Source organism: Lethenteron reissneri, chromosome 35, assembly GCF_015708825.2.
Source record: "Lethenteron reissneri isolate LAM-NWPU_2019-01 chromosome 35, ASM1570882v1, whole genome shotgun sequence".
NCBI lineage: Eukaryota > Metazoa > Chordata > Hyperoartia > Petromyzontiformes > Petromyzontidae > Lethenteron > Lethenteron reissneri.
In genome coordinates this window covers 6,143,310-6,165,653 of record NC_083813.1, presented here as the reverse complement: position 1 = coordinate 6,165,653, position 22,344 = coordinate 6,143,310, and the positions used below count along the sequence as shown (strand labels likewise).

At 47.0% G+C, this 22,344-nt stretch overlaps 1 protein-coding gene across 6 annotated transcripts in view; it reads right to left on the bottom strand.

Moving 5' to 3' along the window:
* The window catches only part of LOC133350850 (uncharacterized), a 173,193-nt gene that overhangs the window by 60,341 nt on the left and 90,508 nt on the right, over positions 1 to 22,344 (bottom strand). For all 6 annotated transcript variants that reach the window (XM_061565644.1, XM_061565641.1, XM_061565643.1 and 3 more), the window contains 2 exons: positions 16,475 to 16,672; positions 11,643 to 13,968 (listed from right to left, as the gene is read on the bottom strand). In XM_061565644.1, coding sequence (XP_061421628.1) covers positions 11,643 to 13,920 — 2,278 coding nt within the window. In that variant the 5' untranslated portion in view covers positions 13,921 to 13,968; positions 16,475 to 16,672. The remainder of the gene's footprint in view (positions 1 to 11,642; positions 13,969 to 16,474; positions 16,673 to 22,344) is intronic.

Below are 22,344 nucleotides of genomic sequence, written 5' to 3'. Positions count from 1 at the left end.
GCATAGAACACGGCTGATGGTGATGATGATGATGATTACGATCCAAAGTGTCGCACTGCGTGTGCCGACACCACTGCAATCCTGGGTTGGAATGATTCAACGAGGCTTCAGACTCTGTCTCCTCCACAGACCTGTTCTCCACCTGAGGACGGCTACTTACGTTGTGGCCGAAACGTCGTGAGAATTATTTAACTGTAAAAAAATTTATTATTTCCATTCTACGTGACTTTACCGAAAGAACCGAGAAGACGAGGCTCCCACAGTTTGAGTGAGCTGATGGTCTCGGCTCAGTCAACAATGGCCGCTCCGAAAAAATGCATCGTATTCAACTTGGTTGGTTTGAGTTGCATTACATTTCTAAGTTTGATATATTTTTCTTTTCTCTCTATCACCTTGTTCCCTCTGTAAATTCCCCCCCCTCGCCCGTTGAGACAGCCCCCCCTCCTCCCCTACCCTCTCTGCGATTACATTTACTTGCAAATTCCATCCCTAGTCCCGCCCACTTACCCTGAGGTTGTACCCACCACAAACGCATATCGAATCAAGATTGAAACACCTCTACGAGGAGGATTTCCACACAACTCCTCCTCAGTAGTCCGCCTGCTGTATATATTTTTTTAACCTGAGGACGATGGCTTGTGTTGCTATCGAAACGTCGTGAATGATTAGTTCTTTTTTCTATCTACGTGACTTTACCGAAAGAACCAAAGAGTATGAATTCCTGCAGTCACGAAAGCTTCAAATCAAGATTGGTTGGTTTACTGAAGTTGGATGAATTCCAGCACTGACATTGATGGACACGTGACAAATAATGTTTGGAAGGAATTAGAAAGTGTAACCCGCTCGTGTCGATACAGACTACCGGAGCAATTCAGAAGTGGTTCAATGAATTTCGATTTAAAGCTTTCGTGACTGCAGGGATTCATCTTCTTGGTTCTTTCGGTAAAGTCACGTAGAATGGAAATAATAAAATAATAAAAATAAAACATAATTTAATAATTCTCACGACATTTCGGCCATAACGCAAGCAGCCGTCCTCAGGTGAAGAACATGTCTGTCTGTTTTTTATTTTATTATTTCCATTCTACGTGACTTTACCGAAAGAACCAAGAAGATGGTTCAATGAAGTTAACTTCCGGGCCTGGGTGTTGCACTGCCCACTGCAGTGTCCGTTATACACATGTCTTCATCTCAGGCTTGGATGGTGATATAGGGCCACTGGACTGCATACAATTTAGGCAAAAAAGGCAGAAGAAAAAACCCCACGACTAAAAAAAATATTAAATCTTCACGTCTATACAGCCGACGGAACAGTAATCCTGTCATGCATTCCACACAGCGTGACCAATCAGGCACAACGGGAGCAAACGCTGGCATCACAGCGTGCACTCCGGCAGCCGCGAGCCACAATCCCTCCAGACGTGAACTCTCACGACCGACCCGGCGTCCGCACCGCCGCGGCTACGCATCTCCGCCGTGGGCAAAGCGGCGTTCGTTTCCAATAAACTCGAAAACGATTTGCAAAAGATGCGCCATTAACTTTATTGTTGGCGTCATCGGCCTGCTGTTTATGATGCTTGTTCCTCCTGTACGTAAAACACAATATGACCGGATGGTCTTTATGTGGCGAGTGATGAAATCGAATAGCTTGCTGTTTTTTGTTATTATATGCCTACACGATATGAATTATACACCGTAACTACGATAAATACCTTATATCAGTGACAAGTATGCTGAACGACTTACAAAATAGCAATATATAAACCGTAAACTTGACTTAGTGTCTGTCCACGGTAGTTTTTTTTTTTGGGGGGGGAGGAGGGAGGATGATGTTGTGACACTTCAGTTAAATTTTTATTTCAGAGAAAAAGTCACACTCAGAACTCTGCAACTTGGCCGACATCTCTTCGTGTACTTTGCACCCAACTTTGGCAAGGAACATTCTTCATCATGTGCCAACCGTTAGCTCCGTGACATGCACTCCTACTGTAGGCCCTTGAGATTTATATTTTCAACTCTTGAGCCATTTAAGCTGCATTGTTTATATATATAATGTCGTGCTGCTTGGCGCATCACGAGGTTGACACATATCTGCATTTCCCATAAATATGCTAAATTCCTCTTGATATGCAAATTATTTTGTCAAGGCGCTCTTCCCCCTCCAACCCAGCTTAAATATACGCTCCAAGCGTGGTGGTGTTTCATTCAGACGCTGTCTTTCCGACAGACCTGTTCTTCATCTGAGGACGGCTGCTTGCGTTGTGGCTGAAACGTCGTGAGAATTATTTTGTTATGCTTTATTTTTATTATTTTATTATTTCCCTTCTACGGGACTTTACCGAAAGAACCAAGAAGAGGTTGACACAATTTGGGGTCTGGGTAAAACAGTCTTCTTCTCCCTCTCAGCCAAAAGTCCCACGCAAGAGTTTCTATCTCCACGACATTCTATTCTGTCTCTTCTCGAGTCACGTCCACTGCCATCGCGTCTCTCCACCACATCCTCCCATCACATCCTCCCATCTCACCCTCGGGCTCCCTCTACTTCTTCTGCCCTGCGCCGGTGGCAACTCCACAGCCCTTTTAATATATGGTGGGTCTATTGTGGGAGTCTATGGGTCTCTGTGTGAGTCTGTGGGTATATTATGGGAGTCTATGGGTCTCTGTGGTGTGAGTCTGTGGGTCTATTATGGGAGTCTATGGGTCTCTGTGTGAGTCTGTGGGTCCTATTATGGGAGTCTATGGGTCTCTGTGGTGTGAGTCTGTGGGTATATTATGAAAGTCTATGGGTCTCTGTGTGAGTCTGTGGGTATATTATGGGAGTCTATGGGTCTCTGTGTGAGTCTGTGCGTCTATTATGGGAGTCTATGGGTCTCTATGTGAGTCTATGGGTCTATTATAGGAGTCTATTGGTCTCTGTATGAGTATGTGGGTCTATTATATGAGTCTGTGGGTCTCTGTGTGAGTCTGTTCGTCTATTATGGGAGTCTATGGGTCTCTATGTGAGTCTATGGGTCTATTATGGGAGTCTATGGGTCTCTATGTGAGTCTATAGGTCTATTATAGGAGTCTATTGGTCTCTGTATGAGTCTGTGGGTCTATTATATGAGTCTGTGGGTCTATTATGTGAGTTTATGAGTCTCTATGTGAATCTGTAGGTCTATTATGGGAGTCTATGGGTCTCTATGTGAGTCTATAGGTCTATTATAGGAGTCTATTGGTCTCTATGCGAGTATGTGGGTCTTTGATGGGAATCTATGGGTCCATATGGGAGTCTATGGGTCTCTGTGTGAGCCTGTGGGTCTCCATGTGAGTCTATTGGTCTCTGTGGGTCTATTATAGGAGTATATTGGTCTCTGTGTGAGCCTGTGGGTCTCATCTCCCTCGCCCTTCCAATTACACCTTCTCTGCCTCTTCTCAACACATGCCCACCTGAGCCTCGCCTCCCCTTACATCGTCAGGTATATTAGTAACCCCTGAGAAGGCTCTCACTGATCAACTCCTGCTCCTTTACCCCTGCACGGATGTTCCCAACATCTGCCTGAGCATTCTCAATCTCGGCCCTTTCGAGCACTATTTCTTCTTAGTTCCTTCGTGTCCCTGTCTTTGCACCAGGGTATCAGCATTGGCCGATTCAGACCTGGGTGACACAAGACGCAAGCAACGCTTCGGGGGCAGCATGTCGCGATCATAACCAATGCGGGACGCGCACCCAGATGAAGCAATTGTCAATTGATGTGAGAAAAACAACAACAACAGCAAACATTCATAACCCACTGAATTCTATACCCAGATTTTCTTTTTCACCGATTGTCATTTCTTTCACCAGACGCACATCCAAGATGCCGAGTTGTGTTTATGATGCTAATTAGACGCCGTCTCTGACATGTGCAGAGAGCATTCCAACGAATCTGAAAGCTCCGCAAGTATTATTATAATCAGAATATATATTTTTATCCTGGAGGAATCCGATGAGCTATTAAGCGCTTTCTCACAGATGTCCCGCAGGGGCAGGCCATAAAATAAGTACTTTAACAGCATTCTTCTTTTTTACAAGCGTACGGCCAGAGAACGAGTGAAACACGAACGTGACGGTAGAGGTTCGTGAGCCTCGTCGCGGCCGTTTCCTCGCTAACAGTCGACGCTTACCCAAGAACGATCGCTTCGGGGCGAGAGTTGCTAACGTGGTAACCATCGTTTGGTTTACCATCTACGCAGTGACATTATGGACCCGGCTTTGACCTCCACTCGTGGAGTGAGGAGGCACAGCGTTTAGCAGCATTACAATGCCGGTACTTTAGCGGTATCATCGTTGTACTTTACCAGTAAGCACGGTCAAACAACTCCCGTGACCGACACCGAGGACTGGGAGGCCTTCCACAAGCGATAGATTGAGAAAGGGCTGTGTATTATTAAAATAATGTATCAGTTATGTTAAAATGGTACTTTAGCAGAATTAACCATACACTGTTACATATAAGCTAGGTCACCCCCCATCTGTGATGAAAGTTTATGCTCGTTCAACTGAAATAGCCAGAAAACGCTTTTTGTGAGGCCGCATCATTACTGAGAGCGTGTCGTGTTTTCTTTGCCTCTATTTGTGTGCCACCAGACCGTGTCTTTTTGCTACCCTGCGCTGGCTTTGATCGCACCCACTCATCCGGATGTAAAGCCACATAGAACTCGTGAAAACACCTCGATGTCCCGGCATAATCAAGATCAAGATGCCATCACCGCCAAAGACACTAATGCCGCCCCCACACCTCATCGCCAACACTTCCTTGCTTCCGCCAGAGATCCCGCATGCAGTGACCTACACGGCCTGCCCTGCCAGTCTCACCACACCATCGGGTCTCTTCACCTTGGTTGCTGGGACTTGTAGAGACTATTTCAATGCCTCGTCTCACTTGTCCTCACAATTTTTTTGTATCAAATCATATCTTACTAGCCTTACCTGCTCTGTTCAATTCTATTCCAGACTTCTGCATTGATGATCCTGTTTCGCAACGGAATTCCAAGCATCTGGCTCAGACACCTGTTCTCAAATTCCAACTTCTTTTCGAATTGCCGAGTGAAGGTCCAGCCCTCTGATCCGCACAGAAATACAGAAAGCCCTCTCGCCTCAAATACCCTTTTCTTTACACTCCAGGCTTATCTCTCTTCTCTCCCATGGCCATTAAACAAAAAGCTGCCCTGCTGAAACAAAACGCCTCTTGACCTCCTTCTCACAGCCACGTGCATTTTGGACATTACTGCCCAAGCACAAATACTGACCCACCTCAAGCTTCCCTCCTCCTCCTACTGGGGACTTGCCATCCTTCGCCATTCACATGTGTCTGAGGAAAACGCGTATCCCATGACCCCAGTGTCCAGCCTGACTGCCTAAGACCAGCAGAATGGCCCCCAGTCAATAAACCTGCATCATCTGCACAAACTCCATGTACTGTACATTCATCTTAGCCGTACCACATCCTGGGTTTTCTACTAACATCGTACCAATTGTTTTTTTATGTTATGGTATAAAATCATTTTTAGATGACCACATATTACAAATCACCAGTTAATGTAGAGATATAAACAGTGCAATAGCCATCTTCAGTGGTGTCAACAACTTCAGCGGTGACCCAGCCTATCCCAAAATCAGCCTGAATGTAAGCGGTCTTGTCAGATCCCAGAAGCCAAGCAACGTTGAGCTTGCCAAGTGCTTGGTCAAAGGGACTTCCTGGGAATACCAGGTGTTGTAGATTTGGGCTGTAAGGTGGCCAGGAGTTGGCAAGCACACAGCAATTGATTATTTAATCTATCTGTGCATAGCTTCCCCCTTGGATCTCCAGTTTTGTACCACATATCAAAGAGTCATTAATGTCACTGGCCAAACCTTAATGCAGAACCTTCCTGCAAAATAGCATTGAGACTCGGTGAAGCTTTCCTGGGTAAATGAAAGACCCTTTTAAATATTAAACCACTGTGTTCAAGATTTGTTTTACTTCAAATGACAGTTCAGCAGACAGCTCGGCAATAGTGCAGTGCTGATCCTACAAGCAGAGAACGGCCATCTGGCAGGACACTCTGGAATCTGGTTAAATGATTTCAAAACGAACACCCGACTTTGGACGTTCTCGCCAAGTTTGCTCAGCTTGAGTCGAGCCATAATTTATGGATTACTTTCATCAGAATATGTTAACGACGCTGCCCGCTCCACCTCACAGACCAACACAAGTCGCTTTCTTGCAGCTGTGAGGTCAAGGAACATCTTCCGCACGGATGAAATACATCCAACTGCCATTTCTAACCCTACCCTGCTTTTGCGAACGCTAAGAACAAGCAAGCAAGCGAGGAAAATTAATGCACAACCAATGCACACCTCGAAACCAATGCAAACATCCCCCCCGCCCTCCCCAAGCATTAAGACATCACTTTCCACCGCAGGAGATGGCTGCTCTCACCTGTGAGGGCAACCTGTCCTCCGCAACATGTAGGCACCGCGCTCTTCTGCACAGATGCACAACACAAGCAGGAGGAGAGCATCTCTGCCGAGACATTGTCCCCGAGTCTGCTGGAATGTCTCGGCGCTGGCAAGCCCCAGAGCGTCTCCGACGCTCGAGGGGGAGGCAGGGGCTGTTCCACCTATCCATCCCTTCTCCCCCCAAGTGCCCTCCTCCTCGTCCCCTGTGAAGACCCTAAGGGATGGTATTTGCACGCCGAATCCACCATGAAAGTGATACAAGCTGTCCCGCGCACCACAGACCCGTAGCAACGCAGCTACCAGCGTGCTAGCCTTGCCCCTGTTTGTTATTGTCTGGGTGTTAGACTGTGGCAACGAGAAACGTGAGACATTGCCCAAGTGGTTAAATTGTATTTTTTTTTGCATGGATTCGGGATGGTTTCATTTTGATGATGGGATTTTGGTGGCACGCTGTGCTATGCACTGGGTGGCCTGAGTTTGATTCCCGGCCATAGACAACATGAACGGTGAGAGACATCTGAAACGGTACTGCCAAACCACACTGGCCAGCGTGGTGAAGTATGGTCAAACAACCCCCATGATTGACATGGCACAGCGAGGGCTTCAACCAGCCGTGAATTTGAAAGGGCTGCCAAATGATTATTACTATTTGATGGTGATTGTTAGCTGTACGTGATTATGTGACAGGAACGATTCAGGTGGTTTATGTATCCAGTTGAGACTTGTTTGTGGGAGGAAACTGGAGCACCTGGATGAAATCCACGAGTAGAAGAGATCCGCATCTAAAACAGCACACGCTGTTGTAAACACGACACAATCAGCAGCCTAAACTACATAATGCCTTAATTGCAAACGAGCCCACAAATGTATTTTTTCCGAAGAAACAACAACAACAACAACTTCAAGGAGCGTAATATTTTTCTCTATTTTAAATATATATATATATGTTCCGGCAGGGACCTGCTCTCGTCAAATGAACACTTAATTCTGGCTGTGGTTTCTAAATTCCAATTACGGACCTCCTGCGAATAAGGCACCGAAATGAAAGCGCATTCTGTCACTCCTGTGCAAATGAATATCACCAAGCCACCAGAGCTATTTGGCCACGGTCACAATCACACGAGAATATTCTAACGCAATAAAGATCACAGCACAAGGTGAAGAAGAAGAAGCTGCGGGGGTTTGCGGTGCCTCGCACGATCGTTAGTTGAGCCTATTGTGCAACTCCTGGTACCAGCAAAATTGCCAGCAAAATTGGACAGGAAAATACAGGGGCATTTATTCGGTTATCAACTTCCCTTTTGCTCGTCCTGTATGCCGCAATAGGTTGACAACGTCTATATTTCACCCAGATTTACTACTTTAGCCTAGAAGTTTATGTTCTCTGGAAACTAGGTGTAGGTAGATTTATAGTTTGCACATTTCATTCAAGCAACTGATAGCAGATGGGCTCTAAAGTGTACTTTTCCACATTGGCCAGTTGGGTTAAATGTGAACAAATGCATAGTTTATCAATCTACAGGGAAACATGATATTAGTACAAAGTATATCAGAGGCTATCAGCTTTACAATGAGACAAACACGCCTCTCTATAAGAGATAGTATCATCATCATCATCATCGGCCATGATCAATCCACTGCTGAACTTAGCAGTCACAATCTGCTGTGCAGCAATCCATCTGGCATCTGCACGAGGCAATTTCACCGCTCCGTCTCCCTGTTGGATGTTCTCTCTCTCAGAAACGTTCCAAATTCACCGCTCCGTCTCCCTGTTGTCCGTTCTCTCTCTGAGAAATGTTCCGATTTCACCGCTCCGTCTCCCTGTTGTCAGTTCTCTCTCTGAGAAATGTTCCGATTTCACCACTCCGTCTCCCTCTTGGGTGTTCTCTCTCTCAGAAACATTCCAATTTCACTGCTCCGTCTCCCTATTGTCCATTCTATCTCTGAGAAACGTTCTGATTTCCCCACACCGTCTCCCTATTGGGTGTTCTCTCTCTCAGAAACGTTCCGATTTCACCGCTCCGTCTCCTTGTTGGCCGTTCTCTCTTTCTCTCATTCCGTCCTGTTGGCGGCCACTACGTTGCTAGTGTTGACCACAGCCATCATCCCTTCGAGGACGTGTCCTACCCAAGCCCACTTACGTTTCTGAACAGTCAATACGATGTCTATAACGTGCATGTGTTCTCTAATCCACGTGTTCCTGTGTCCATTGTAATTCAAAGCTTGCACGTCTCCATACTTATTTGAACAGTTTTAAGCTTTTTTCAAATAAAACACCGAATAAAGATGTGATTCTGAATGCACAGTGTGACTTGCTTTTCTGAAAGCACTCCAAACCTGCTCTCATCCGTCCCTATAATTCATCACGTCGATGCCGGTCACACCAATGAGCACAGGTGACTCCACATTTGCTTGCTCGGCCATTTGAATGTCCTCACAGCACACCTGCCAACCTGGCTCCGCTTTGACAGAGGGGTGATGTGCCACTCTCTGAGCTTCAAGGGGGCACTCTGGGGCTGTCAGGACATGCACAGCTGCAAACACAATTACTGTACCGTTACCTCTTGCGTGCCTCCCCCATTTAGTCCCCGTCTGCCCATTCAGTGAGGCAGATCACATCTACACCATTGGAACCTCATTTGCCAGTAAAAAAATATGATAATTGGTTTTTTACCCTTCTATCTGGCAACAAAACTGACACCTTTTTTTTACAAGGAGTCATGTTTGCATAGAACACAATACCTGCAGCCATAATGCAAACAAAAAACATAACTCTGATGATGTATGCACTGTCCTTGAAGTTGATTGGTCCACACCCGAGACAGCTTTCCTTAGAGCCTAGTCTCACATGGTGTTGGACCAGATGACGCCAAAAGGCGCACAACTCAAAGACAATGCACCATCAGAGTATGAGAGCTCGGGGTAAGCATTTACACCATTGGAACGTCATTTGCCAGTAAAAAATATGATAATTGTTTTTTTACCCTTCTATCTGGCAACAAAACTGACACCATTGTTTTGTTGCCAGATAGAAGGGTAAAAAAAACAATTATCGCATATCACATCGTCAGCTGCGCGAAACAGAACGATCGTTCGAGGCGCGCAATGGCCAAGCTGAATTGTGTCTTTTCTTAAAACAGTGACCAGATGGTTGATTCACAAAGGGGACTCCTGGGATTTTATTTCAGCTGGGTGTACACGAAAAAGATGTCAACATCTGGATTGTCACCCACGCACAGGGGTAAGGCTGTAGTACGGTGGTTTGTTCGCTGCACCCTAAAGCCGGTGACCCAAGTTGGATATCCGGCTAAGGCTAAGCATCAGTGGTGTGGGAAAGCAGAACCACTCCTGCCCTCCCTGATCTTCACCGACCCGCATTTACCAGCGTGGTGAAGTATGGTCAAACAAAAAAACATGATCGACACGGTGTGGGAAGGCCTTTATACAATTTGTGTATGTTACAAATTGTGTATTATTATTCATAGATTAAGAATGCCTGAGTTCTAGTTATTTATTTACCAATTTAGAGAATGTATCAGCGATTTGCCACGTCATGAGACCATATCGAAACTGTCCAGCTATTACGCCACACCGGCGCGATGTTAACTACCTCGCCTGGTATACAGGAGATCGTGGGTTCGATCCCGACCCTGTATATTTGGAGTTTGCGTGTTCTCCCCGTGGTCGCGTGGAGTTTTTTGTCCGCGTCCTTCAGTTTTCCCTTCCACATTTAGAAACATGCGTTGAGAGTATTTGGCTGCTAACATGTTCCACGTGATAAGCCACTTCGTTGAGCTATCATTTGTGATATAGCTCAGTGGGCCTTACCTGGCAAAAATAGTTTGAAGTTTAATAGTGGCCACATATCAATAGGAACATAGTATAATTGAATAACTAATTTAATAATTCACTACAATTTTTCTTTGGCGTGGCGACTTAAAAAACAAAATGCTTACGTTTTGATTTAAAGCTTTCATGACTGCAGGGATTCATCTTCTTGGTTCTTATATACGCTTCAAGCCTGGTGGTGTTTCATTCAAACGCTGTATTCCCGACAGACCTATTCTTCACCTGAGGATGGCTGCTTGCGTTGTGGCCGAAACGTCGTGAGAATTATTTTATTATGATTTATTTTTATTATTTTATTATTTCCCTTCTACGTGACTTTACCGAAATAACCAAGAAGAAAAATACTTACGGTCAACTTCACGGTAACGGCGTTACGGAATGGGGATCGGGAACCTGATAATCACAACTGAGAATCATTTGCACTTTTTTTTGTAGTTTCCAACTGTTCTTGCACAGCAGTTCGGGGTGATACACAATGGAGCCCCACGTCATGGCCATGTCCACCCATGCCCGTGTCGAACTTGTCATTTCCATTCTAGATTTGAAGCTTTAGTGACTGCAAGGATTCATACTCTTAGTTCTTTCAGTAAAGTCACGTAGGTAAAAAATGAAATTAAAATTAATAAAAATAAAACAATAAAATCACGACGTTTCGGAGGCAACACAAGTCTCCGTCATCAGGTGGGACCGTCACAGCCAGATTTGCTGCATCAAGTGAGGGAGGGATTCAAGATGTAAGCTCTTAAGTACCAGTTAAGGGGGGGAGGAGAGGGGGGGAGGGGCTTATCAGAATGTGGTAGCCAATAAATGGAACGTATCGGGGGGGACGGGGCTAAAAGAGGGACGGGGTACTCGTGGTCGTGGACGTGTTTGTGCGCATTTCCATAACCACGGTATTGCCCATAATCTCGAAACCCAAGTCTGGTATTTGGGTCAAGCGCACAGTATTGTATATCTTGCAAGCATATGTAAATGCACGTACAGTGGTGTATGTAGCAGCAAAAGTCTTATGTATGACATTATCACTGAACACAATCACTCTCTATTCACTGAAGGCACGTGAACATACTTTGGCAACATCTGCCAGGGTGCTCGCGAGGAATTCTGGGCTGCAAGTGTAAATCGCCGGTTCAGTTTCGGCCAACATTTCAGCTCGACTCATGCATTTCCTGCATAAACGATTCATGGACGTTCGCAAACGCATAAATCTGATTAACTTACGTGACAATAAAAGCGGAATAAATTCTAACAGTTTCTCTGGCAGAGCGTGCGTGAAAGGCCAGCAGCTGAATAAATGAGCATGACGTACCTTTTGAAAATAAAATCTCACCTTGGTGTACACTCTCATCCTGATCTCTCAGCAGCGACGTTTCCACACAGAGCACCATGCCGTTGATTCTTCTCGGTGACTCCGTGCACGCGGGCTGGCTCGGAGGTTTCTTATCCAGCTCCAGAGCTTTGCTCTCTCCCACGACAACAGAGTCGCAACTTCCTGCGTTGTCCGTGGCCTGCGTCACCGTGGGCCCCTCAGCATCCTGAGGTTCTGCGACCGCCTTGAGTTCACTCGCGTCCGTGGCACATTCATCGCGAACCAACAGCTCAGCTTCACGTCCTGCGATCACCTCTAACCCATCCTCTTCATCTTTCCACAGTCCATTTATTGCGTCCGCTTCATCTTGTTCCGATGTTCCACGGGCTTCCTTGATGTTACCTGGACCCGGACTACCGATTTTAGGCATTGTGGCTTCATCGCCGTGCTCAACAGGCAGCTCTTTCACCAAGGTTATTTCTTCGGGGGCACCTGGGAAAAACGTTTCGCTTAAATGGCAGCTGTCGGCACCAGGAGATGCGGCCGCGGTTTTGTGCTCCAGAACCTGAACAGAGGTGGAGTCCAGCTCACTTGGGCATTCGGTTTGTAAACAATCTTCGACACAGTTCCGTTCTATTTGTTCCTGCTCGTCATCAAAATCATCATCATCCGAGAGCCCAAAGTGCGTCTCAGTCACGGGATCCCGTCTGGCGATCGGCGTGCAGGGAGCGGGGCTGTCACTCGGCAGCTCAACCACGGGGGCAACTTGGAGGTCGTCCTCAACGTCCTTCGCCTCCTCTGCCTCACCTACGGACGAATCGTCAGACGCCGAGCTGATGTCCATCGGGTTCTGCAGGGCCTCGATGTAGGACTTTCGGTAGAACCTGCGTCTCTCGAACAGCGCCGAGTCCCGCTTCCACTCGCAGTTGCGTTTGGGCGGCTCCTCCCGGAACACGACGAGCCTGCCGCCGGCCCGGCCGCCTCCGTTCTCGGCGTTCTTGCCCGCGGCGCCGCAGTGGCGAGTCAGCGAGCTCCTGCCGTGAGAGTCCACGCGCGGCGGGCCTCGCCAGGCGCTCGTCCTGTTGTAGATTTCTACCAGCTCGACGTAGTCGCCTTCCGGGTCTTCGAAAGCACCCGTGGAGGCGTCGTTGTTTTTGAGCGCGGCATCTGCACACGGATTGTTCGTGCCGCTTCCCTGGGCAGGCATCCGGAAGCACGACGCGTCGCCAGGCCTTTGCGGCGGATCACTCGGGTCGTGGTTGATGGATGCGGTAGGAGACCCGTTATTAGGGCTATGCGCCACAGAAAGTTCTCTGCACTTCATGAAGTGAATCTCCGGCTTTTCAAATTCACAATGGGCATCATTACTCAGGGCAGTATCCTCTGGAGTGAATCCATTTGGCACCACACTGCAGGTTTCTGAGCCACTCAAAAGAGGGCTTTCAGAGCCTTCCTTTACTGAAGAGGAATCGCTTTTCATTGTACAAGCAGCAATGCTTGCGGTCGCCGAGCTTTTACTGCAGTCGCTGGCAGAACTGGCCAACGACTCCGATTTGTAATTCACCCTGCACTCAATTCCAGAATCCCTGCAATCAGTGCCAACGCTCTTCAGAGAATCCACTTTGAAGTTTGTCCTGGGGCTCACGACAGAATTCTGGTTGCAATCGGGATCGCAGTCGTCGCACTCCATCGTGAACGTTCTGCTCAGTTCAGAGCAGGAGTTTCGTCTGCAATCGATTCCCGAATCTCTGCATTCCGACCTCAAATTGAGGCGCAGCTTCGTGGGCAGCGTCGAGTCGGCGAGCTGCCGCCCGTCGCAGCCGGCGAGGACGTCGGCGGCCCAAAGCACCGGGCCACCGGCCGGGGGCGGCGCGTACTTGACGCAGTCGACGAATTGCGGCTGCGCCACCTTCGGCCAGGCGAGACGGACGGGGCCGCCCTCGCTCGCCAGCACGCAGTTCTCCAGCGGCGTGCCGACGCGCCGCTCGTTCAGGCTCGCCAGCCACCCGTCGCTGAAGACGCGCGCGTAATCCTCTTGGGGCACGGCGATCTCCTGCACGCAGCGGCGGTCCCACTCGTCCAGGCAGCGGACGACGATCCTCGGAGAGGGCTGCTGCTGCTGCTGCTGCTGCCGCTGTTGCGTCGGCAGAGGCTTGGCACGCACGGGCGTCGCCGGGATCGCCGACTGACCGGCTCGCCCGACTGCCTTGCTCGCGGGAGTGAGCAGCAGGTAGAAGTCGCGGGGTTTGAGCAGCCGCGGGTCGAGTGGAGCCAGCTGCAGGATTATCTTCTCGCCCATGCACAGCGGCCAGCCTTCGTGGCGGAACAAGCGGCCGGGGAAACATGACTGCGCGGAGAAGAAACAGGAAACGCACATTCAAAACGAGGGCGCACCATTTGCATGGCAACAACTGCCAACCGTGTTAGAGCAGTCATACTCTTTTGATCGCTTGAAACGTCAACCGCGGGGTAACCGTTTTCATTTGAAATCGCTATGTAAGAAATAATAGCTTTGGGTGCGTCAAAGCGACGTTGAATCATTAACAATGTCAAGCATTTTACTGTGAAATGAAACCTAAATGTCGCCGACTGATATTAGGAGTTAAATGAATAAACTACGTCAATACATTCCTTCCAGAAGAAAAAAGTTCCTAAAACATATAAAACTTAACAACGCTTGATCAAATTAATGCCGTGAAACTACAAATGCCAAACACAATCACGGTCACTGACATTTACAAGCTGTGATTGGTGGCACGTGTCTCCGAAGCAGCGCTCTGCAGGCAGGGATTATGGAAGAACCTCAGTCATCATCTTTACACCGGATACTGTACTCACGTCATGAGAAACATGGCAGTACACCAAGTTGGTTTGGTGCCCTATCTGGGAAGGACTTTTGAGTGCTTACCTCCTTGTATATGTTTCTGGGCGCTTTGGTTTCCTCCCAAATACAACAACAAAAAACTGACTAGAGAAAAAAAATTGAGCAAGAAATGTCGGGATTACATTGGCACTGGTTCACAAGGGCAAAACAAAACATAACGTGGCGCATTATTTTACGAATTTTCTCTCAAAGGAATTTAAACAACTCAAACATGACCTTCGTTCAAATAATAAAAGTGTCCTTTAATCATCGAGAAAAGCCTCAGCAAATTCTCTAGATTATTTTTTAAGCGGGTCCAGCTTAAGAACATGTTTGGGCAACTCAACTTGTGAGCGTCCCCCACTCAGAATCTAGAAACTGCGCCAACAAATGATTATTATAACGTACACGTTCTGACACACAAATCTCATCATTGGGTAATTCCATAATAAACGGTGGGCTGGTGGATAAAAATCCTGCAATTGGACACTCTGAGGGTGCAAAGCAACAGGACACATCATGGCAAAGAAGACTATCTCACAATACTTGAAGAGGGTAGAAGAGTACATAACCGACAAAACCCCTGAGAATTGTAAGGTGTAATGTTCTTGGTAGAAGAGTACATTTTCCCAGACAACTACCTCTAAAGTGAACAATCCAGGGAAGGGAAACAAAAACCCACCAAACAGGCGGCAAATCCTAACAGTCTCACAAAAACTCAACAGATTCATCTCGATACCAAAATATTAAATCTCCATATATATAAAAGGCAAAATTGTGACTATGTGTGTCTGTTCAAAATGTTTAGCGTACTTCCCGACATGCAACAAACTAGAAATTTGCCATGTGGGTACTTTCCAGACGGTACACCATGCTAAAATTATAAAAATACACTTTTTTGGGGGGGGGAGCTCAATAATACATATATTTTTTGCACGGCAAGTGAGCTGTGACGTCAAATTTGTCACGTGACCCGCGCATATGGAAGCGTAACGCGTTGTAGTGTAGCGGGTAGCGCGCTGCGCTACGAACCCGGCGACAAGAGTTAGATTCCCGCTCACGGCCACCACCGGTGACGATTATTTGAACCACTCCTGGGCCTCCCCTAGGTCGACTCAGCCTCAAACGAGTAACTGGTATGGTGTGTGAACATCGCCACTGGGGAGACAAAGGCGGCCGGGCGTGGTGAATCCAAGCCCCGGGCGAAGCCGGGTAGTACAGCTAGTTATATATATATATATACGAAGTGACGTTTCAGGCAATGACCCCTTCTTCACCGAAGAGAGATTGTGTGCTTCTGCGCAAGTGAATCACCGAAACCAACGTCGGCACTTCGCCCCCCACTCCCCCCGCTTGCCGAACAGACTCGCAAGCTTCCTCCTCGTTGAGGATCGGAGAAGAGAAGCTCTGATGTGTTCTCCCTTTGAACCCTTTCCCATAAAAAGCCTCGACTCTTCAAAGCAAATAACAAACCCTCATGATCATGGAAAAAAAAAAAGATCCCGTGATATAGCTGCGGCAACCCGAGCTATAAATGTTCCGATACGTGCACCGTCTTTGTACTATATTCTTGGTTCTTTCGGTAAAGTCACGTAGAAGGGAAATAATAAAATAATACAAATAAAACAATAAAATACTGTACTGTTCGCCTTTTGCCATTCTCTGGTCTGCCGCTGGTGAGGCTAGTTCATGAAGAAGGCCGACTCTGGTGGAGGCCAAATAGTTTCAAGGACAATGCATCGTATTACATCAGAGCGTGTTTGTTTGCATGTTCACCACAAGTACCCTGTGTGGTTAATGAAGACTTAATCCCTTGCAAAAGGTTTCTATTTGGTGTTCGAGCATCTTAACACCCGTTTTGTTGCCAGAAAGAGTAAAACCTATTCTTATTTCTCAGAACCCTCACCCAAAAGGAAAAATGGATCAGCAGTGGCGCGGGGGGTGGGGGGCCAGTGGGGGGGTGTTGAGTGTCCGTGTCGGCGTGACTCACGCAGGAGTCCTGCTGCACCGTCTGCAGGAGGTGCTTGCCCGGCACGAGGAACTCGAGCAAGTAGCGCAGGCCATCGCCCTGGTAGGCCTCCTCCACAAGCGAGAACACCTGCTCCAGAACGGTGGCGGCCGTGGCCTCAAACGGCGGGTAAAGGGCCGACAGCGTGGCCTGGATACAGCGGTCCAGCGAGGTCGAGTCCTAAACGGCGACAAGCGGGGCGACAAAATCAGGCAACGAAGCAGCCCTCCAACACAACTCACGTGGACTAGGTGGGGTGTAGATTTGAAGCTTTCGTGACTGCAAGGATTCATATTCTTGCATTAACATGCAGTTTCACATCCGCGCGTAGTTTTCACAACAAAGGCTCATTCCTCACAGCGTATTCAGGGCCTACCTTGACTCCTCCCACCCTCAACCAGCATATATACAAGGACTGTTTTCTTGGAATTTCTCTCACTAGATACAGCTATCGTGCTGTGACGGTTCCACCTGAGGACGGAAGCTTGCGTTGCCTCCGAAACGTCGTGATTATTATTTTATTTTACTTTTATTCATTTTAATTTAAATGTTTTACCTACGTGACTTTACCGAAAAAACCTAAGAATATATGTGGGGTGTGCTCTGCTTGAGCTGTCCCTTCCCCAGCACCTCCGATTAGCACGGTTGGCTAAGTACGGCGCGAAAGAAGTTCAATGTACATAAATACAAATAGCGAAGGCACTTTTGGCACGTTGTTCAAATGAGACGTTTCACTGGAAGGGTAGGGAGACATTTATAATGAAAGGGCCCATGACACATCTGAGGAATAAAAAACTGGGACATATCTCGGTGAGAAGAATATCTCAGTACAGCAGAAGAGGGGTGGAACTGCATGTTAATGCATTGTCTTGAGTGGTGCTATTATTGCACAACTGAAAAAAAAATCAGGGCTTCCAATGTCCCAGGAAGACTTACAGAGTTCCCAGAAGCTAACTCTAAAAAACAACGGATCCTGGGAAAACCTAGGACAGGTGGAAACCGTACCCCGGGGCCTGAATGTGACCGAGCCTGACCTGATGGACAGTTGCACAAGTTGGGCATAATTCCATTGTTGGTACAACTTGGGCTTAACCCAATTGTTGATGGAAAGGAAATTCTTAAAACTTGGCTTTAAAAAATATATACAAAATCACGCATTTTTCGCCCATTTAGCCATTTTCTGCCAAAAGAATTCCGAAAAACATTTTTGCTGAACTTGCCAATCGGAGCTCTCGTCTTAAAAATAAGTCAGCCAATCGATTCAGCAATTGCAAAAAAAGTTACCGTGTGGACAATATAATTGAGAGCCCATATACAATTATGTATTTCAACACTGTGTCTTGAGCAAACGCGTAGGAATGGGATCCATTAATAGATACTGCATACATCACATTCTATCTTGCTCTCAACTGCCAGCTGCATCTTGTGAAAAGCAATGGCTCCATATCTTACATTGAGTATTCGTGTTCAGCTTTATTAAGTGCATTGAGATTGGTAGGTCGACGTTTAGTGGGGGCTTTAAAATAAAGCCTCGTTTTCTCGATGCTGTACGTGTAATTTCTCCTTATTTTCTTGGGGGGGGGGGGGGGTTATCTATTAACGCATCGCACCGTACATTTACATTTATACACAGTAAGATTATGGAACAATAAGCATTGCGGGTTGTGTGGGTTTACGTGGAATCGTTTAGCAAAACACACGGTTTTTATTCATGCGAGTCCCATACGTCTATGTTTACTTTACAGCAAAACATCAAGCTAGACGGCCATTAACTCACAATTTTGGGCACGTTTCCAATGCACTTATACATAGGAGTGAAGTGCATAAACTTGCGTGCATGCCCAACAAAGTATCTTTCAAGGTTTGTCGAACAATACAACCACTGGGTAAAAAAGGGTGACTTTATCTCGGGGCACCCACATCCTTCGATTGAAAGTTGTTGCTGATGGTGTCACCTCACAGCAAACGCAGAGTGCGGCTTAACTGCGGGACACAATAACAAAATCCGGCAGCCTTGGTTGGGGGGCTGTCTATTTTACACATTTCAGGGGAATGCTTTGGCGTGCGTAGCAATTCACCGGGGCTTGTTTTGTGTCTCACACATTTTATCTGCAAATCTGGTTTCCTGAGTGAGGCAGGCAAAGAGTAAAAAAAACATAACTTTAGTTTTTTTTTTTGCTTAAACAAAGGAACATAAGTCGCAAAGAACATTGCAGACAGAAAGAGACCAGCCAGAGTCCAGCGACCAAAGGGATTTTAGCTTACTCAGTGCAGTTTCCACCGCATACACCATTCCTACCTGTCCCTGTACGTCTCACATATACTGAGCGCACACTCTACGCTGGCACATCCGATGTTTTGAAAAATGTTATCGATTTATAACGAGCCGTGTTTTAAATTCAGAATCGTAATTTGACATCGGAGTGGAGTTGGTGGCACGGCGGTGTGCGCGCTGCGCTACGTAAACCTTGCCATCTGAGTTTCTGCGCTGGTTATATTTTCAGTTCTCAGCAAACGACTGCGATGGCGAGCGATATTTGAACGCGGAGCTGCGACGCTGTAAAATATGGTCAAACAGCCCCTGAATGAGTGGCACGGCACTGGAGAGGCCTTCATTCGGCAGTGGATTGACACAGTGCTGATCATTACGGTCTGAATTGAATTTGTCATTCGGCAGTACGGTATTCATTTACATGGTGCACGATTTCAAACATGCATCGCAATAATGTGCTTTTACCAATGGTACCATGCTACAAATACTGTACAAAGTACAGCGTAAGAAATAAAAAGATATCATCCTATGAGGAATTAAACAATACGTCCTAACATCTCTTATCAGTTGACAGTGAAATAAACAAAGGATCTGAACCGATAACAGCAGAGCCACCTGTAGTGAATGTCCAGATGAAGGAATGATGCAAACACAAGGACACGCTTGCTCACTCACACAGGTACAAAGACAGAGATTCCCCCACATAGCCTTTAACACACTGTTGAGGCAAGTGCTGCTAGCAGCACCTATGCAGGCCGGAACGGCACATAAGTGGATAGATGGCCAATACCACGCCCGACCACCATTGTCTCCCCAATGCCTGTGTTTAAATACTGCAGCACGAACTCATGTAAGGCCGAGTCGACCTAGGGGTGTCCCAAATACCGGTTCAGACAATCGTCACTTAGCGTTGGCAGGAATCAAACTTGGGTTGCCGGGTTGACAGCACCGCGCGCGAAACGCCACTCCTAGATTTGAAGCTTTCGTGACTGCAAGGATTCATATTCTTAGGTTTTTTCGGTAAAATCACGTAGGTAAAAAAATAAAATTAATAAAAGTAAAATAAAAAATAAAATTAAAATTAAAAAATCACGACGTTTCGGAGGCAACACAAGCTTCCGTCTTCAGGTGGAACCGTCACAGCACGATTGCTGTATCTCACTTGATACAGCTATCGTGCTGTATACAGCTATCGTGCTGTATCAAGTGATACAGCTATCTTGCTGTATACAGCTATCGTGCTGTATCAAGTGATACAGCTATCATGCTGTGACGGTCCCACCTGAAGACGGAAGCTTGTGTTGCCTCCGAAACGTCGTAATTTTTATTTTTTAATTCATTTTTATTTTACTTTTATTAATTTAAATTTTTTTACCTACGTGACTTTACCGAAAAAAACCTAAGAATATAAAAAACGCCACTCTGCCCCTCCCCGCCCACTCGCACGCGCCGCCAGCCTGCGGATGCCCCCCCCCCCCCCCCCCGAGTTGATTTGATTCCTGTGAACCACGCCAATGGCATTTCACATCTGGCCATCGTCTAGCACCTGGCCGTGGTTGACTCGGCCCTCGAGCGAGTACCTGGTACGGGTGGCGTCAACGGCGGCAGCACCAGTCACCCCGCGGGTGACTGGTCGCACAACCCCGCTACTCGTGTGGTACGCTAACCTAAACAAATTCTTGCGGTCAAATTACAATTTGTAAGCCCCCCCAAAAAAAATTCAGAATTTTCTTTATAGTTACCAAGGAATAAATAAATATTTTTATTATTATTATTAGAGTATGGTACTCTTTAATAAGCTTGACATTTCTGGACCCTGCCTCTGCCTGGGATTCAATTACAATTTTACTGTGATTGGTGATTGTGTGTGACATGCATAATTCATTGCAACAACAATATAATTATAATTTTATTCTCAGCTAACAATGCTGCTGTTTGTAAAGTTACGAGAATTGGCCCCAGGTCTGGTCTTTGTAGATACTTATGAAAAGCATTAGCCTCAACAATCATTACGGTTATATATGGGATGGGCAACACATATACCCATATCTGTTGTGCTAGAAGTCTCTCTGCACTGGTAAAGAAGAACCTAAGACATTCATCCTGACCCGGCATTATGCCTAATAAACACATTCCTGCGGAGGGAGCTGGTAGGAACGTTGGGTTGCTCGGTCAATGGCCAGGGTCAACGGCGGCGTGGCGTATTCCGCAAATATGCCCGGCTGTGAGGGCGGGCACAAGCCGGCGTGAGTAGGTTAAACGTTCAGTTTTATAAGGGCACCACGGGGTGACCCTCCCCTCCCCACCCAGCCCCACCCCTCCCACCACCCACCCAGCCCCTCCCCACCCTCCCCACCCAGCCCCTCCCCACCCTCCCCTCCGCACCCAGCCACCCCCTCCCCACCCTGCACGACGGACAGACGGACACAATAATCCCCTGTGGGCTAGTGTAACCAGGAGGTTCCTACCAGTATCAGGCAATACCCGGGCTAAGTGCTGAAATGTAAATTCACGACAATGAAAAAAAGTACCCGATGGCGTCTTTACCAAGTGCATAAGGAAGGTGTCACCGTATACAGTAGGAATACACAGGCCGGATCATAAAATAAACGTTGCGTATTTACACCTGCCGCGATCACACCCACGAGTCAACTTTCTGAACCATTGAAACCGACGACGTTGGATAAAGCGTAAGCTTCCCCTTTGCCGGCCACACTCGCTCGCAATCCGCCTTTTTTTAAAGATCAAAAAGCAGAGAAGCTTTGATATATTCTTTCTCTGAAGCCATTCCGCCCCCCGCACCCACCCACCAGAGCCCTAGACTCCTCAAAGTAATGAGACCTCTGACTTTTCAAATAAGGCTGCAAGCGTGCATGTTAAATCCAAACGACCTGGCCTGATTGCAAGCAGACTCTCTCTGCTCAAAGGGACGACGGATAGGGACAACTTGGTGGGTGGCCGCCACTCTCCATCGCAACACCAGGGCTCTTCTCCATCATCAACACCTTTAGAGAGAAGAAGATAAGAAAAAACCCATGTACTGGATTTGAAAAGATGCTTGGAAGAACTGTCCACATGCATGTTCCCAGGCCATGTGTAACAGACACTCTCTGTCTGTCCTGTTTACTTTGGCCCCAATGAAGCACATTGCGAGTAATTTTCATCATCACCCTGAATATGGACACTCAAATTTAAACAATCTCAGGCGGCGCTTGCACTTACAACTCGCATTGATAGGGCAATTGTTGAACTCTTCTATCCACGCGACAGATCTCATCAACGAGGTTTCCCAAGGAGGAGTAAGAATGGAAGAGCATTGCCTCTCTGTCAGTATCACATGGCAAGACAAATTCAGTGGAGTCGCACGGTCTCAAGTCTCGCTCAAAGTAGAAACCCACGTCAACAGGAAGGTGAGCTTGATCGATACGTCTATATGTACCATGCCTGCAAATGACTGAGCGAGAAACCAGAAAAAAAGTTCTTGGAACAACAAAAGATCAGTAAACTGCAAGTGCGAAGTGATACTGACTGGTAACTTCCCCCTCGCACTGCGCACGCAAACATAATCTCTCCATAACCC